Source organism: Vigna unguiculata, chromosome 7 (genome assembly GCF_037176805.1).
Source record: "Vigna unguiculata cultivar grain cowpea cultivar isolate G323 ecotype 2 chromosome 7, ASM3717680v1, whole genome shotgun sequence".
Lineage (NCBI taxonomy): Eukaryota > Viridiplantae > Streptophyta > Magnoliopsida > Fabales > Fabaceae > Vigna > Vigna unguiculata.
Genome location: NC_140798.1, coordinates 9,511,217 through 9,530,000, shown reverse-complemented (window position 1 = coordinate 9,530,000; position 18,784 = coordinate 9,511,217). Strand labels below are relative to the sequence as shown.

The window sequence follows — 18,784 nt, the reverse complement described above, 5'->3', positions numbered from 1 at the left end:
TAATATCTAATTTTTTTAATTAGGTATAGAGATGAGATGTGTATGTATATATTTGTCCCTTTCAGTAGCATATCTTAGAAGGTTCGCAGGGGTCATGGCCTCCCCAAGATTTTTTAATTTTTTTTAAAACTATTTTAAAAATATTTTTTAAAAATTTTTTAGATTGATTTTTATTTTTTATAAAATATAATATTTAATATTAATAAATAGTAAAATAAAATATTAAACATAATAAAGAATAAAAAAATTTATTGACATATTTATTTGTGTTCTCTTTCTTTTTAAGTTTCTCACATATTGTATTCATTTATTACTTTTGCATCTCTTCTTTTTATTTTTATTTTAAGAAAGAAATAGAAAGTTAGATATAAATTCATTTTCTCGCTTTGTTCTCATCTGTTCTCTTTAAGATAAAAAAGATAACTATCTCCTTTCTCTTGATAAGAAAATATTAGTTTGATATTTAGTTTTTTTTTATCTTATGAGTTTTTTGTATATTTATTTTTTTATGAATATAAAAAGAAAAGTTATGTACTATATGTTTTTTCATAACCATTTCTTAAATGAGACATGATTATCATTTTTTTTATTACGTCTCTCAATTTTTTATTAAATTTTGATAAATTATATTTTAGTATTAAATTTTTGGTTTAATTACTCGGATGATACCCACTTTGGTACAGGTGTGTCAATCTGGTACTCGCTTTTAAAAAGTGTCAATTGCATCTCAACTTTTAAAAAAGTGCTTCAATTAGGTCCCTTTCAGACAGAGTTGACTAACGTTGTTAGTCAATGTGTCACGTGTCAGTCTGTGTTTTTTTTTTAATTTTTATTTAATTTTTTTTAATTTTTTTTTTAATTTTTAATTTTATTTTTTATTTTTTTGAAAATAAAAATAAAAATGCCACGTGTAAGGTCCCTGTGTGACACGTGACATTGTCAATGTCACGTGGCATTACAATGCCACGTGTCAATGTCACTATCAGATATCATTGTGTTGATTTCAATTTAGTCTCCATATATATCTTTTTGTTTCAATTTAGTACCTACTTATGTGTATCTGATTCAATCTTCACCTAATTGTTTTTAATAATTAAAATCCATTTTTTATAAAATTAAAAGTAATTAAGTATAAAAATTTTACAAAAATTAAGTATTTGATATTTATATTAAAATTTAGTGGTAAAAGTCATTTTATTAAGTCATTTTTAATAAAAAAAATATAGTATAACATTAAGACAAATAGAAATTTTGGTTTAAAATTAGTAAGAGACAATATTGTTCTATTTCGAAAATAAAAATTAACAAAAAATGAGTACTTAATAAAAAAATAATTAATAAAGTAGTATGTTAAAGTCATTTTTAATAAAAAATATTAGTAAAATATTTATACAAATAATAAATTTGGTCTGAAATTGAGAGAAACAATATAAATTTTAGTACTTAATTTTGTCAAAATATTTATATTTAATTAGTTTTAATCTTATAAAAAATGGATTAGAAAAATATTTTACTTATTAAAAAAATTGGGACAAAATTGAATCAGATATACATAAGTAGGTACTAAATTGAAACAAAAAGACATATATAAGGACTAAATCGAAATCAACACAATAACATCAGATAGTGACACTGACACGTGTCACACACAAGGACCTGACACGTGGCATTTTTTTTATTTTTTTTCGAAAAATTAAAAAAATTAAAAAAATTAAAAAAAATTAAAAAAAAATTAAAAAAAATTAAAAAAATCATAAACTGACACGAGACACGTTGACTAACAGCATTAGTCAACTCTGTCTTGAAGTGCTTTTTCAAAAGTTAGGATGTAATTGACACTTTTTTAAAAGTGGGTACTAGATTGACATACCTATACCAAAGTGGGTATCATCAGAGTAATTAAACCTTAATTTTTTTAGATAAGTATATGGATGAAAAATAAAATAATAGATTCATTTTTTTTGGAAGTGATAAAAAGGAAGATATCTTTGAAGATGAAAATAATATAAATTTCCTTCTTAACCTATCTTTAAGCATGATACTAGGAATTCAATTGTTGAATTAGAAAACTGTTTATTAAGATTCAAAGAATTATAAGTGGAAAGTTTCATATTAATTCTTTTGAATTATAGACGAAATGTTTCATATTAATTTTTTGGAACTTAGTATAAGAAAACATTCTCAAATATGAAATATCCAAGAAAAGAGATGAAATTTAAAAAAAAAAAACTTATTTAAAATGAGTTTCATATCAAATACAATTTCAAAACTATAATTTTTTTAAGAAAAACATACAAGGATTTCAATATTAAATTATATATATATATATTTGTTATATTAGTAATAATAATTAAATATATAAAATTTGAGTATATTATTTTAGCCCATTCAAATTTTTTGATTAAGATCAACCACTAGTCCCTTTTCTTGTTTAAATAAAATATTCATAGTTTATTAGGTAACGTAAAAGACTTATATATATATATATATATATATATATATATATATATATATATATATATATATATATATATATAATTATCTCAGTATTTAGTTTCATAACATTTTTTCGCTACACACCCTTCCCTGCTCTAATGGTTGAGAGAACCTAGAAAATGTAATTTTAAGAGTAACAATATTTTTAGATAATGAGATCCTATTATTTAATTTAAAAGTTTACACATAAATATAAATTTCATAAAAGAATCCCATTACATTGAAAACACTCAATCTCTTTATAAACATTTTTTAAGAACCTTCTGCCTTCTCTCTTAAGTTTATCATCATGCATTCATCTCTTTGAATCGGAAGCCGCTGGATATATATAAATGGTTCATTTTGCTTTTGAGACAAGATTCATAAGTTATATATGATTCATAATCATAATGGTCAAAATAACCTTTCTTTGTGTAACTTGTTAATTCTTTTCTCTCTAACATGACTGAGTCTACAATGTTAAAGATATGTTTTATTTACTTATCTTTCTCGTTAAAGACTAGAAACATGTATAATAGGTTTATAATTCACATGAGGTAAGAGATAAATGTTGTGTTGGATATGTCCAGTCACATATAAATAATCATTATAACTATTATTATAAATCGAGCAAACACTTTTGTTAAAAAACAATATCAAAACCTAGATTATCCATCAAATTGAAATAATGTTGAAACAAAATTATGGGCATAAAAACAATCTTCTAAAACTGCACTTTGTCGATCGGCATTATTAAGAAAACTATTCTTATAGCTTTGGCAACAACACTTGCTCCACTTCCCACTTGAAAATTTACATCTAGTTACTTGTACTCCTTGCAACAAAGTGCATATGTTAAAGCTACTACCAGTAGCTAATACCCATAGAGAAAGATCAATAACAATTAATAAAATCATGAAAACACTTTTCATGAATGTCTCACCTTATTTCTTTTCTTTCAACAAATCAACATATTTATGGCAATTCGTTTTCCAATGTTCTTTCTCATAGAAGAAATATTCAACATCATTTTTATCAACACCGTCTTTCTTTTGCATGAGAACAATTCTCAGATTTTGTTACCAATCCAAAAAATTGTTTCCTACCAACTTTCCATCAAGAAGTATTGGATGCAATGACAAAGCATACATATTAAAATATCTAATAAAAATAATTAGATATGTTAATACATATAAAAATATTTATTACATATTGTTACGATAAAAATCTTAGTGTTCTTACCGAAAGAAGGATGAAGCATTCTCTTGACCTGCGGTGAAATAAAAGTACTAAGGCCAGAAGATAGTTGCTCCTGACTCGGGGAGTTAACCTTTACTTTATAGGCAAAGTGGTTACAAAATTAATAAGTGACTAGTAACAGACAAACTTAGGCCCAATTCTTGAGCCCATAAACTTTAGGTCAGCTTTGGGACGTCTTATCCATCTTCAAGAATCAAGTCTGACCCTGGATGATCATGACAGTACACAACCCCCTAGCCTTGAGCATCAATATATGAGGCGTAAAGGCTGAAAAAATAAGTCATGGTTTCAAAGGGATCATCGCTTTACGGGTCTTCACCGTCCCCAAGTCGAGCTTGGGTTGTCGCTTTAGACAGCTCTTCACCACCCCCAAGCCGACTTTGGATCGTTGTTTTAAACAACTCTTCCCCGCCCCCGGAGTCGAGCTTGGGTCATTGTTTTAGATGCCTTTTCACCGCACATAAGCTGAGCTTGGGTCGTCATTTTATACGACTCTTCACAACCCCTAAGCCGAGTTTGGGTTGTCGCTTTAGATAACTCTTCATCACCTCCAAACCGAGCTTGGGTCGTCAGTTTAGACGGCTCTTCATCGCCTTTAAGCTGAGTTTGGGTCGTCGCTTTAGACGACTCTTCATCGTCCCCAAGCCGAGCTTGGGTCGTCGTTTTAAATGACTATTCACTGTCTCTGAGTCGAGCTTGGGTCGTTGTTTTATATGTCTCTTCACCGCACCTAAGTCGAACTTGGATCGTCGCTTTAGATGACTCTTCACCGTTTCCAAGCCGAGCTTGGGTCGTCGTTTTAGACGACTCTTCATCGGCCCCAAGCGAAGCTCGAGGTTTGTCATTTTAACGGTTCTTCACCGCCCTCGTGCTGAGCTCGATAATTGTCGCTTTAATGGCTCTTCACTGCATCTGAGTGGAGCTCGAAGTTTGTTGCTTGAACAACTCTTCATCGTTCCCGAGCTAAACTCGAGGTTTGTCGTTTTAACAACACTTCATTGCCTCCGATCCGAGCTCGATGTTTTTTTCGTTTCAATTAATAATAATTCACTTCTACTAAATAGAAATAGATTGTATAACATTTGAAAATAAACAATTGTTTCTTATAAAAAGTTTTATAATTATTTTTTTAAAAGACATATTTTTACCTATTATTTTATGAAATTAATTTTTCCAAAATAGCATTTCACTTAAAAATTATTTACTTCTTACTAAATGATTTAAGATTCAGTATTTTATTTTTTCCAAGTATTATTTTGCTTAAAAGTAATTTATTTTTATTAAATAACTTAAGATTTAGTAAAACCTGAATTTTGAGTTATACGGTTTTCGATGTAAAAATTTAATTAAGGATTTAATTATAACTATTTAAAAATAATTTCATTATTATTATATAATATTTACGTTTGTTAAAATTATAATATTAATATAACACTAATATAAATATTTAAGTTGGTTAAACCAGATATTGTAATACGATACCGTGAATTCAGTGTCCACAAACCTCCATTAATAGGGATGGCAATATCCAAAAACCTCCATTAATACAGATGACAACCGAGTGAGGCAAGGACTAGTTTTTTTATTTCATACTCATTTTTGTAGCAAAAAATTATCCTTATCCCTAAACCCAAATTTAACGGGTATCAAATTTTTGTTTCATTCTTATCTCTACCTGGTAACGGATATAATCTCGTACCCGTTATTTTACTGCTTCAAATTTTAATTAATTTTTTTAAAATAATAAAAAATTATGTTAAAGAAAACATAATATTATCAAATATTCAATATTAACAGAATTATTATTTCTTCGATATCAAATATTTTGAAAGAAATTATAATTGTATACATTTTAAATTAGAATACCAAATAAAATTTCATGAAAACTAAAATATTTATTAAATTTGCAAACATTAATGGAACCTAGTTGATGAAATTTAAAAATATTTTTTTAAAAAATATAATAGAAAAACAAATATTCAAATTAAAATACATTTTAAATGTTTGTTTACTTCAATTTTTCAAATTCTAATAAATCTCTTTTTGATACACTAATAAAAGTTATAATACATCATTCGATAAAAATGACGCAAAGAACAAATATTAGACTAATAATAATAAAATTTTAACATAAATCTTGTATCTTTTGAATTTCAATATATGTTGGATGGTGATAAAAAAAATCATGACAATTACACTAAATTTTTATATTGTAGTAAATAAAATTTATTTATACAATTATACTGACAAAATTACAGTATAATTGATAATGAGTTAGAAAATAAAAAATTAATTATATAAAATATATCAAAATAGTATTCCACATGATGAAAATAAACCATAAAAAAAATATTAAAAAATTAAAAAATTAGCAAATTAACAAATGTATGTCTTAGAAACAATTTAAAAGATTATTGAATGAAATCATACAAAGAAAAATAAATGTATAATTAAGGGTATGATAAGATGAAAAATACCTTAGAGATCTAAGAAAACTTTTCAAATATCAACATATATACTCAATGGTTGAGAAATAACGAAAATTATTTTAGCGAAACGAAATAGTTCTTCAATTGAAACAAAAATTATTAATAATAAGTAAAGAAGATTTTTTTATATTACCTAGTAAATGAAAAATTTATGTTATTAAATACTTAAATTGAGAGTGTTAAACATTTTCATGCAAAAAAAAATACAATAAATAAAAATATTAAAAAATAAGGGTTAAATATATTTTTGGTCCCTTAACTTTTAGTGAATTTTGGAATTAGTCCATTTCGAAGAACCAATTTAGTCCTTCATCTTTCAAAATATGTGAATTTAATTCTTTTAATCAAATTTTGTTAGGTTAATTTGATGTTTCATACACATTTCAGGACTATATTTGAGTTGTTTATATTGTTTGACACATTTGAAACGCACTTGAAATGTCAAATAAACTTAACCAAATTTTATTAAAGGGACTAAATTCACATATTTCAAAAGATGAAAGACTAAATTAGTCCAAAGTTTTGAAGTGGACTAGTTCCAAAATTTAATGAAAATTAAGAGACCAAAAACATATTTAACCCAAAAAATAATAGAAATATTCAAATGTGAGACATAAATATTTAATTGACATACATCATTTGAACATAATTACATAAATGTTATGATAAAATGAAAAATATATTGAAGATGTAAATGAATTTCATGACAAACCAAATAATTAGAAAAAATAAAAAATAGAACATATATATATATATATATATATATATATATATATATATATATAAGGTTACTTAATTAACTGTGAATATTTTATTAATTTAAATGAATGAGGATATAACGGAGACAGATACCCAATACTCATACCCATAAATGACATACATCATTTGAACATAATTACATAAATGTTATGATAAAATGAAAAATATATTGAAGATGCAAATAAATTTCATGACAAACCAAATAATTAGAAAAAATAAAAAATAGAACATATATATATATATATATATATGGTTATTTAATTAACTGTGAATATTTTATTAATTTAAATGAATGAGGATATAACGGAGACAGATACCCAATACTCATACCCATACTCAATCAATACAGGGATTCCTCGTCAAAACGGGGACGGATTTGAGCAATACGCACGGAGACAGGTTTATTTGTCATCTTTATCCATTAACAACTATTCTTTGACGAACGTTGAACAACTTTTTTAGATTTTCCATAGATTTTCTACTTTCATAGCCTCGGTGGCAGCATAGTCCGTTAAGAGAGGACCAGAAGGCGCGAGACCATTGTAGCTCCAGAACCTCTAGAACCAATGTTAACGATTGCTCCATTTCTTCTTTCCAACATCCCACGCAGAACACATTGTTACTTTTGTTGTTCCTTCCACGTTCACTCTAACCATTTTCATCCACACCTTCTCCTCCACTTCGTCAAAGAACATCACGTTCGAATACATCACTCCCATATTGTTCACCAACACGCCAACATCCAACTCATCACTCGCCTCCTCCATACACCGCAGCCCCTCCGACAGATTCCCCGCACTTCGCCACCAACTTTATGCACGCGTTCGGACTCTTCGCCTTGATTTCACGCTCAACTGCTTCCAACTCCTGTAGGGTTTTGTTGAGGAGGATGCGGTTGAGCCCTCGCTATGCTAGCCGACAGGCGAAGGCCTTTCCGGTGCCGTAGGTGGCTTCAGTGACTAGAGCCTAGGAACTTGTAGGCTCGGATTAGGGTCTTCTCGAATCAAAAGCAGATTTGGAAGATCCATGCGGGAAAAGAGAGAATGAGGGAACTATTGTGTGTTTTGGTGCGACGAGGAACTGTTACGAAGAGGGGAAGGTTGAGGCATTTGAGGGTTTGATAGTGGTGCGAGGTTGTGATCACATGTGTCAAAGGAACGACTGATGAAAGAGTGAAACGTTGAGGGAGTTTCCGGTGATGTGTAGGACACGAAATTTGATGATACGGTGAGTGTTTTTTTTCAGTAAATAGGGCTGGGATCAAGTTTGACCAGACCCCACGATCGACGTTAATGTTATGGTAAAATCTGAGTGCTCTTATTGAAACAATAATTAAACATTCTCTTCACCTCAGGTGAAATAAAAGGACTAAGGCTACAAGATAGATAGTTGCCCTAACCTTGGGAGTTAATCTTTAATTTATAGAAAAAATGGTTATAAAAATAACAACTGACTCACTAAAATATTCAAAAAATATCAGATAGTAATGGACAAACTTAGGCTCAATTTTTGGACCCATAAACTTTAAGCCATCTTTGAGATGTCTAGACCATTTTCAGGAATCAAGTCTGATCTAGACAGTCAAGACGATATATAAAAAATATTGTGACTCATTGCAATAGCTATTTTAAAGAAATCAATATTTAATTCAATAAAAATATAATATCTTAAAATATATGAATAAAGTATTTTCTCTTGTATACACAATATTAATATTGTTCAAAATTAAAAATAATAATAAGTAGTCTCTTGTTTGTGGTTGCTCCTAAATTATAATGTAATTAATCTCTACACTTCCTAGGTTATCTAGACAATTAATAAAAAAATTATTTTTTCTTCTAAAGTTGCATCAAATGTCTTATTAATCCCTTTAATTACAAGTCCCTTGATAATCCAGTTATCTCTAAAAATTAATAATAACATGCTTTAAAATAAAATGTTTCTTATACAAATTATATTTGAAATTATATAAATTAAATTAATATTTTTGAAACATTTAATTTTATCATATAAAATTATTAATATTTATATCATATATAAATATATAAATTAAATACTTATGTTATCATATAATTAGTTTATGAAATATATATAATTCTAAATTTATATATCACCATTAAAAATTGCATTCAAGATTAAAGATAACGTTTGGGATCAAATAAAAAACAATATTTGAAAGTGAAACTTTCAAAACTATCTAATTCAATGTATATAATATTATATTATAGGTTAAAATACCTTTTTGTCCAATTTTTGTCAAGTTTTTTCAAATAAGTCCTACGTGTCACTTCGTGGTTTTTTTGAATTTTTTTTAAATGTACATGTGTCAACCCATTAACGTGCCACGTGTCACTTCGTGATTTTTTTTATTTTAAAAAAAAAAATTAAATGTCCACATGTCAATCCAGAAGTGTCAATCCATCCAGTAGTGTGCTATGTATCAAAGTCAATGTTTTATATTTATATTTGTTATTTTTGTTCAATTTAGTCCCAATTTTGTTAACATTAACTAATTTGGTCCCTATCAATCAAATTTAATTTTTATATCAAAGTTATAATGATGTGAATTTTAATATATTATATAAAAATATTTAATAAAAAATGTGAATTTTAATAGAAAAATTAAATTTAGTTTCAATTTTTTAAAAGAAACTAAATTGGTAAATTTTAACAAAAATTAGAACTCAATTGAACAAAAATAACAAATATAAGAACCAAATTGAATATAAAACATTACATTTTAAAATTTTTTTAAAAACATTCAAAAAAAATTCAAAAGAAATTCAAAAAGTTAAAATAATAAAAAATTCAAAAAACCACGTACATTTAAAAAAAAATTAAATAAATAATAAAATAATAAAAATTTTAATAAAAATTCAAAAAATTCAAAAAATCACAATAACACATGGCGTTAATTATTTAAACTATGTTAACAAAAAAACCCAAATTGATGAAATTAGAACCTATTTAAACACGAAACAAAAAATAACACTTGATAAAAATTGAGACAAAAAAGACATTTTAACTTATATTATATTTGATGAAACAAGCCACTTTAGTATATAACTAGCAGTTCAAATATAATATTATTAAATGGAAACAATTGCCATGTTTAATATCTCTTATCACTTGTATTCTGTGTTATCTAAATCGCGAAATTTAATATACATGGAAACAACATAACTTAATATATGTCATTTATTATAATTATATTAATCATCATTAATTTATCTATATCTAGAACTTCAATTGTCTGCCATCTGTCACCACACGATATTTCTTCTTCGCAAGGGTTATAATATGAAACCTAGAACGCCTTACAAAATGGTAATAGTGAAAGAAAGGGAATTCATATGGTCTTCTTATGCGTAAGTTTTCAGGAATCAGATAACAGAAAATCCATTTATATCCCTAATCAATTAAACTAATATCATGTCTAATAAATTCCAGCACTCGAAATTCAAAACAATTAATTTCATTAGTTTTCAAAACTTAATTGCAATTAATATATATTGCAATGTTGTATGATTTTATATCACAGGAGTTTTAGGTTTTAATCTTATATCAAAATAAAAACAACCTCCCAACGGCCATATCAACCTGAAATCCAATTCTGAAAAATTCCCAACTCGAAAAATCAGATTGTCTCATCCATGAAGTTTCGTCAAAAGATTCAAAATTGCAAAATCAATTAAATTTATTGATTTCCGAAAACCAGTCCAGATCATTAAATCTATTGAATTCTAAAATCAATAAATAAAAAAACAGCAGCACAGAATTAACCAAAAATACAAACACTAATACCAACCAATTGAAGGTTATAAATTACATTCATAATGTGCAAAAAATTGAATCTATTTTGGTTAAGTCATGGATACTAGATATCAAGGAGATAAAATATTTAACAAAAAATACCTTAATTGATAATGATGTTTTCGAGAAATTTTTCCTCCAAACATATAAATATGTATTCATATCGAGTTTAATCTTTGCTATGTCAACCCTTAATTTTTGGAACCAAATTCTCTAGGCTGTGAAAACCTATTGAAAGCTTAAAAAGAAAGAGCTCATTTCCATACAAAGGATTGTTGCGCTACCCTCTTAGTGTTTTCAGAAATAAGTGGGAAGCTTATTTTTAAAAACCCTGAGAGTTAATGCAGCAATTTTTTTATGAGAATGAGTTTTCTACACTACAAACTTTCAATAGTTTTCGAATAGTCAGAGAATTTGATTTCCCAAGTCAAGGTTGACGCAACAAAAATTAATGTCGGTACGAATAAATGTGTACGATCGTCATATGTTTGAAGAAGAAATTCTTGAAACCATCATTACCAATTACGATTTTTTTTTCTTAAATATTTTGTCTCCTTGGTACGAGTATGCATGATTTAACCAGAATAGATTCAATTTTTCCACTTTGCACATTATGAATGCGATTTATACAACCTTCAGTCAATACCTCCACTCCATCTCCTGCACCGCATCAACACTCCAGAAAACAAAGCCTCCACGGATCTGTACTTCCTGTCAATTATTGATATGACTTGGAAACATTTAAGTCAACTGAAGGTCATTTCACTTGCTAAAGAATTTTATGGATGTGCTAGACATGTGAAGGATTTTAGAGATCGGAACTCTGAATTTATCTTCTAGCACTCAATGTTTTTTCTTGGAATAAAAATTGTCACTACTTCTATAAAAATGACGAAAATTCAATGTTGGGTACACAAACATGACTTATTATCTTCTTTTGAAGTATTGGCAGCTAAAATTCAATGTTGGGTACACAAACATGACTTATTATCTTCTTTTGAAGTATTGGCAGCTAAAGGTCATCTTCTCGATTGACATGATATTAGTACACCTTTATTCTTAGACGATTGCACTATGACTATGTCTGAAAGATTTTTTGCTTGTGTTGTTTTAGTTAATGTTGACTTGTTATCTCATTTACCTTCTCAAATTTTTGTGGAAAAGTCGAGCTTTATATTTATTGTTTATGTGAAATATGAGAAATTTCCTTGTGGATTGATCATGAATTATCTCATTGTCGGAGATTGTAACAAGATGATAAAGCCAAATCCAATGGAGAAAAACCTGTTGATGGATTTTAATCAAAATTTTTGACTTGTGAATCATGCTCAAGAAGGAGAAAAATAAAACCAATTATACTCAAGATTCAGTTCCTTTGCAACTTGTGGTGGAATTTGCAAAGCAATTTATGTTTCTAGGATTGTTATTGGAGCTGGTAGTGTTAGGAGTGTTAGTTCGCTAGTGGTGAATAACCATCGTCTAGGAAGGAGCCTCTAGTTCAGCCAGTTTTGGACTAGAAAATACTTGATTTACATAGAGATTCCCACAAGTGGTGAATTAGAGGCTCTTTCAAAGACCAAGATTGTTCATCATTAGCAATCGAAGTAACACCTCAACAATATCAATCCCAGCAACAGTCCCAAAAACACATACTACTCCACAAGGAACCAAATTTTGTGCAGAGCCTATCTTTTTCCCTTTCATCATTAACCTTAAAATGAAAGTTTTTTCCACCAAGTTTCAGATTTGGCTTTGTCATCTTGCTATAATCCCTGACAATGAGATAATTCATGACCAAATATTTTATAATGAGAGAAAAAATGAGACAAATTTTTGTATTCCAAATTAGCAATAAACATAAAAATTCGGCTTCTCCAATAAATCAGATAACAAATCAGAATTAACTAAGACCGAACCAAAAAAATCCTCGAGACCTAATCATAGTGCAATCATCAAGGATAAGGGTGTACTCCACACACAATTGAGAAGATAGTTTTAATTGTCAATACTCCAAAAAAATTCATGTACGCGTACTTAACATTAGGTTTTCGTCATTTTCATAAAAATGAGACAAAATCTTTGGTCTAAGCAAAATCACGAAGAGTGACAAAAAATAAATTCAAAGTTCCAACTACTAAAATCGTTAAAATAAATTCAAAGTCCCAACTACCGAAATCCTTCGCATGTCTTGTAGTAAACGAAAAACAAATTCATAAAACCTTTACTAAGCGGAATGATTCTCCATTGACCTAAATACATTCAAGCCATATCAAACTTTATACAAAAATCCAAATGTGTAATTGGTTTATCCCTTTTATTAATAAAATATTTCCATGCAAATAATTTTTACATTCTTCTAAATCGACAAGATAAATTTCTTCAGTAATTTGCATAGAGACCATATTTTCTTTAGACAAGAAAAATGTAAATGAAACAAAGAAATATTACATGTATTATTAAGGATCTTAGACAAATTTACGATTTTGTGCTGACATATTTGTAAAAGATTTAGGGAAAGATGGTTTTTCCTAATTTCACATCAAGCAACTCTAAGGTATTTGAAAAACGGAAAGAAGTCATACCTATGCAAAACTAAATGACACCACCAGCAACCCACACAATAACCGTCAAACTTCCAACAAACCGGTACCACCAAAAAATATCTTCCCTCTTGTTATCTTTTTTCATGTCCCACGATGTCTAGCTTAAAACCAAATTTGACAAAAACATTAGCTAACTGAGATCTTGTGTACACAAATGAAACCATATGAATGGAAAGATAAACAAAACCATATGAAATTCCGCTAACCACATCGGAAAATACCTAGGATCTAGGATTGGAGGTAAATTGTTCATTTACCCTTTAATAGTAATACAATAGCACAAGCCAACTCTTATATATCTCCGTTGACAAGACAATTTTTTAAAAATGAACTAATTTTAACTAAAAAAGATTATCACTTCTTTTATAAATACTTGTTGAGAAATTTATTAATTTTCTTTCTATTTTCATCTCCTACAATGAAACAAGCTCAAAGTACATTACCTTCAGACTCGCAACTTAAGGAACTAATGCATTGCAGAAGGACTAAAATAGAACCTATGTATTAAAATGGCATCCGAGAACAAGTGCACGAGACTAAAAGCTAAATTTACTTATTCTTCTCCATACACAACCTATACACTACCACAGCATGAAAAAGATAGGTGCACAGATTCACTACCTCTAGGTCGGTGGCAGGTACGTACGAGTGAAATTACGGAACTGATCGAAGGATAGAAGATCAAAGCGTTGGTTTGCGGTTAAATCCAGTACCAGGATCATCATCGGAGGGAAAAACCTGAAGCCCCGTGACAAGCGCATCGGGAGGGCCACGTCGACACCGCTGCTCCATCTCCTGCACCGCATCAACATTCCCAGAGAACAGAGCCTCCACGGAACCGTCCTTCCGGTTGCGCACCCACCCCTTCAACCCTAACTGCGTCGCATTTTCAATCGTCCAGTTCCGGTAAAACACTCCCTGCACCCTTCCCTTTATCACCACTCTCTCCTGCACCCAATCAGAATGGCCAATCTAAATCACAATCGCACCACAAATGGCATATAACAATAATTAAGATTGAGTTCGTCTCTACGCACCGTTTTGGTAGAAGAGGATCCTTGCTGCGTTGTCATGGCGGAGATAGAACGCCTGAGAGGAGAACGGAAATGGAAGATTCTAGAAGCGTTGTTTCTAGGATACGTGAAGAGTGTGAATCGTGGCGGAATAAGCGTAACAGTAGATGGTGCCATTGCTCCGATTAGTATTATCCTTGATGCCACATGTGTCTGGGATTAAAATCGGGGTTTCTAGATTTGTATTGGGCCAAGTGAGGAAGGCCCAAGTTATATTGGGGAGCCCAAAGCGTTGGGATTGGGATTGAGATGGGAATGAGGTATGTGTTAAGGGTTTTTGTGTCGGCGAAGCACATGACGGCGAAAGTGGTGGAAGGGAACAACGGGAGGGAGGTGGCGAGTGCGTCGAGCGTGGAGCACGCACTGAGAAGCGCGTTCCAATGGGGGAAGGGCTGTGACGCGAGGTCGGCGGCGTCCGTCGGGGAGGTGTTGGCGATGCGGCTGAAAACGGAGGCTCCGGAGGTAGGAGTGGGAGGTGGGGTCCACTTAAACGTTGAGAAGGAGATTGATAAGAAGAGTGTGGACAACGGAGATAAGGTGTGGACCGTGGTTAACGCTTTGAGGAACAGAGGCGTCAAGGTTTTCGTCACCGACGATCGCAGTTAAGGTTCGCATTGTCCCAAAAGTTAAAAAAAAAAAGAAGGCATTTCTGTTTATGAATATTATTTTTAAGGAATAATGATGTTTTTTTTAACTTCTCATTTCAATTATCTTATTTATATTATAATGCCATATTATTAAAAAATTAAAATAAATAATTAAATATTAATTAAAATAATAGATTAAAAAGAGGTTAAAATATCATCTTAAATAAAATTTTCTTTGTTTATAAGTTTTTAATTTTTCAAGAAATCGATTTAGTATGGTTTTATAAATCAATATAAACATATGTCACTATGAAAAAAAAATTAATGTACACTATAAATGCAAAGTTCAAAGATTACTATGTTGCTGAAACTTGTGTTCGAGCATTGTACATGGTTTGCAATGAAGCTCTCGTAATTCAAGAGCAATGTTGTTTGTTGAATTACATTCTAAAACAATGTCATTGTAATTATAATAAAAAAATTATAAATTATAGAGTAAAGGGTTAGATTGGTTTTTTTATTTTTAAGCTATTATAAAAAATATATTTTGTTTTAATTAAATTATATTATATTTTGTTTTTAATTAAATTATAATTTTTTTAATTTTTTAATTTCATGGAAGTTGTAAATATTTTTAATAAATGGCAAATGGTAGTTGTATTTTTTTATTTCATGTAAGAAAAAGAATTTCACAATAAATTATAATTTTATTTCTATATGTTGTTTGTTGAAAGAACATTTTACCTTACTTTCATAATTTACCAAATAATTTAAACATTCTCTTCACAAGAATCTTGGATCAAAAGTAGGTGAGTTATGTATGTATTTTACGGTTTCATGCATGAGATAAAAGTACAGAGCTTTTGTATATCGAAGGATATCTTCTGGAGTCTTGGGGCTAACCCAGAGGCTTTTGAGTTTTAGCATTGTAGGATAATGGCTTCACCGTAAGTATGAGAGGAAGCATACATGATGAGTTAAGGGTAAAATGAATAAAATATTCATTTTAGGTCTTCAACCAAAAAGTATATTAAATTATTTTTTTATTATGATTAATATTTTCTATTAAATTAATTATAAAAATATGTTTATGAAAAAGTTTTCAAATACTTTTAATACTAATATAGTTATGTTAAATTAATTATAAAATTATGTTTAAAAAAATTTTTAAAAAATATTTTATTACTAATATAATTCTATTAATTAATTATAAATTTATGTTTTAAAATAAAATTGAGTTAAATTATTATTATTATCTTTTAATTGTTATTGGTATTAGAAATGATAATTAATGACTTAAAACATTCTTTTAGTAAATTATGATTTATTTACGAAGAAGAAAATGATTATATTTCTTTATTCTATTATAATTAATTTGGATATTTGTTTTAGGTCTCCAAAAAAAAATATATTAAATTGTTTTTTTTATTATTAATATTTTTCTATTAAATTAATTATAAAATTATGTTTAAAAAAAAGACCTCAAATTTTTTTAATACTAATATAGTTCTATTAAATTAATTATAAAACTATGTTTAAGAGAAAAAAACTTCAAAAAAAATATTTATTACTAATATAACTCTATTAATTAATTATAAGTTTATATTTTAGAATAAAATTGAGTTAAATTATTATTATTGTCTTTTAATTATTATTGGTATTAAAAATGATAATTAATGACTTAAAACACTTTTTTAGTAAATTATGATTTATTTAGGAAGAAGAGAATAATTATATTTTTATTTTATTATAATTAATCTAGATTCTATTTTCTTTTTTTATTCTTTCTGTGATTTCTCTTGCCTCTCCTTGTTTTCTTCTTTTCTAAGAGCCATTTTTTAAGGTTTTGGCATATTACATTCCTTGTGAAGAAAGAGACTCCTTGAAACTTGAGAAGAAGAAAGAGACTTGAGACTTCAAGATGCCACAAGTCTACTATTAAGTTTACTTTATTGACAACCAGATCCAAAATCAAGTTTTATTGCTTTAATTCATTTGTTTTATATACTTATCTTTTTAATGTTTTATATATTATAATTTTTTATTTCATATAAAAGTATATAGATATGTCAACTAGAAAATTTGAATCAAGCTATTCAAAAATCCAAAAGTAAAGAAGAATTGAGGCTTTAATTACATCACAAAAAGGAGCTATGAATACATTTATAGAAATGGATAAGAAAAATGCTTAAACCTTGGAAAATCTTTAAAACATGATCATGTGTTAAATATTGATGAATTTGATTTATTTTCATAATTAAATATCTTAAGGGAAATTATAGGTTTGGAAAATGATAAACCAATTGGCATTCTTCATTATATAAAAAATATAGATTCTTTTTCAAATGTAACAATTTCATTGTTAGTTGTTTCAGCCGAAAGGAGTTTCTCAAAGCTAATGATAATAAAAACTAATTTAAAATCAACAATGTCTCAAGAAAGATTAAATGACGGTTTAGCTCTATTATCTATTGAAAAATAAATGTTAAACGAAATTAATTATGACAATCTAATAATTAATTCTACATCCAAAATAGCTCAAAAAAATTAAAATAAAAGGTCTCATTTTTTAAGTTTGTTTTAGGTCTCCAAAATTCTTGAGCTGTCCGTATGATGGGTGATGAATTATCTTTCTAAGCCAAGAAAGAAAATCAAATATGACATTTTGGCTTCCTTTAGTGTTTGACATAAAAATCATCCCTCGAGAACTAGTCTTTTAATATAAGAATCTATAGGTCACGAGATATTTTGTTTTTAAATTATGATATTTGGGAAAGACGAGTTGTTCTTTAATTAAGCAAATAGAAGCTTTGGCTCATTCTTTGAAAGTGTTTGTTTAAATTCGTCATTCTTATATAACAACATTTTGTTTCAAATAATTTTTGCTTGATTTTTCTGTCAATAATTGCTCTATCACCGATGAATTATTCATAAAGTGCTCCGAGAACCACTATGGCTATATTTAATTGATGAAACTAATTTTGGCAGATTGCTCCCATATTATTATACTATTCCTTTAGAATTCCAGTCATACTACAACAAAACTCCTCAATTACTTTATACAAATCAATATCCTGTTAGCATAAACGCAAAATAATATTGATTCTAACGATCAATCATAAACTATATCCCATACTCATAAACATGTTTTAAATAGTAAACGGAAGCGTACCTGAATTAGCCATAACGATGATGTTACCTTCTTTAGAGCACTACTGATCTAGTGATCTTCCTCCTATAGAGCACCTTTATTTCCCTTTGGTTTTTCTCTTGATGGGGATAGAGAGAAAAGAACAGGAACTTGAAAAGAGCGTTATGTCTCTGTGTGCTCTCAGAAGAGGACCACTATCATTTATAAACTGTTAATTACTTAAGTTTTAGTATTTCTAATTTGGCCCCTCATCAAATTAGAAATTACTTTATGGTCTCTACACAATATTTATTTTCGTGACATATGCCTTTAGCCTAAAATTTAATTTAGTCAGATCACTTTATTATTCGGCTTAATAAATAATGGCCCTAACATATTTAATTATGTGTCATATATATGCATGACCCAAAATTACTAACATATCCTTCATTAACCTAGTCTGTAGCCATGCTCCAAATTCAATGAGTTTTCTTCTCCATTGGCTTGGAGGTATATCATACAAAGTGAATCAGGGTTCACTCACTGGCCTAACAATATTTATCCCAAGAGAGGAGATTACCTCATTAGAGAGTCA

The 18,784-nt window shown here is 28.5% G+C and overlaps 1 protein-coding gene and 1 pseudogene across 3 annotated transcripts; both read right to left on the bottom strand.

The window, feature by feature from the left end:
• Positions 1–7,199: 7,199 nt before the first annotated feature.
• LOC146884601 (very-long-chain 3-oxoacyl-CoA reductase-like protein At1g24470) lies at positions 7,200–12,500 on the bottom strand (annotated as a pseudogene).
• Positions 12,501–13,225: 725 nt separating this feature from the next.
• LOC114192108 (acylphosphatase family) lies at positions 13,226–14,713 on the bottom strand. Of its 3 annotated transcripts, none has more exons than XR_003606062.2 (3): positions 14,437–14,713; positions 14,021–14,347; positions 13,226–13,500 (listed from the first exon to the last, which is right to left on the bottom strand). XR_003606062.2 is itself a non-coding variant. In XM_028081698.2 (2 exons), exons 1-2 carry the CDS (start codon positions 14,587–14,589, stop codon positions 14,081–14,083), a joined length of 420 nt encoding a protein of 139 aa, XP_027937499.1. In that variant the 5' UTR covers positions 14,590–14,713; the 3' UTR covers positions 13,758–14,080. The 3 variants fall into 3 exon arrangements, 1 of the variants encoding a protein (XP_027937499.1); XR_003606063.2 differs by having other exon boundaries at positions 13,226–13,496; XM_028081698.2 differs by lacking the exon at positions 13,226–13,500 and having other exon boundaries at positions 13,758–14,347.
• Positions 14,714–18,784: the final 4,071 nt, after the last annotated feature.

What these genes read in the sequence shown, in the direction of transcription:
- LOC114192108 (XM_028081698.2), bottom strand. Translation starts at nt 14,589, where the DNA reads ATGGCACCATCTACTGTTACGCTTATTCCGCCACGATTCACACTCTTC. An exon ending in GATCCTCTTCTACCAAAACG is followed by an intron (nt 14,348 to 14,436) that starts GTGCGTAGAGAC and finishes GATTGGGTGCAG; the next exon opens with GAGAGAGTGGTGATAAAGGG.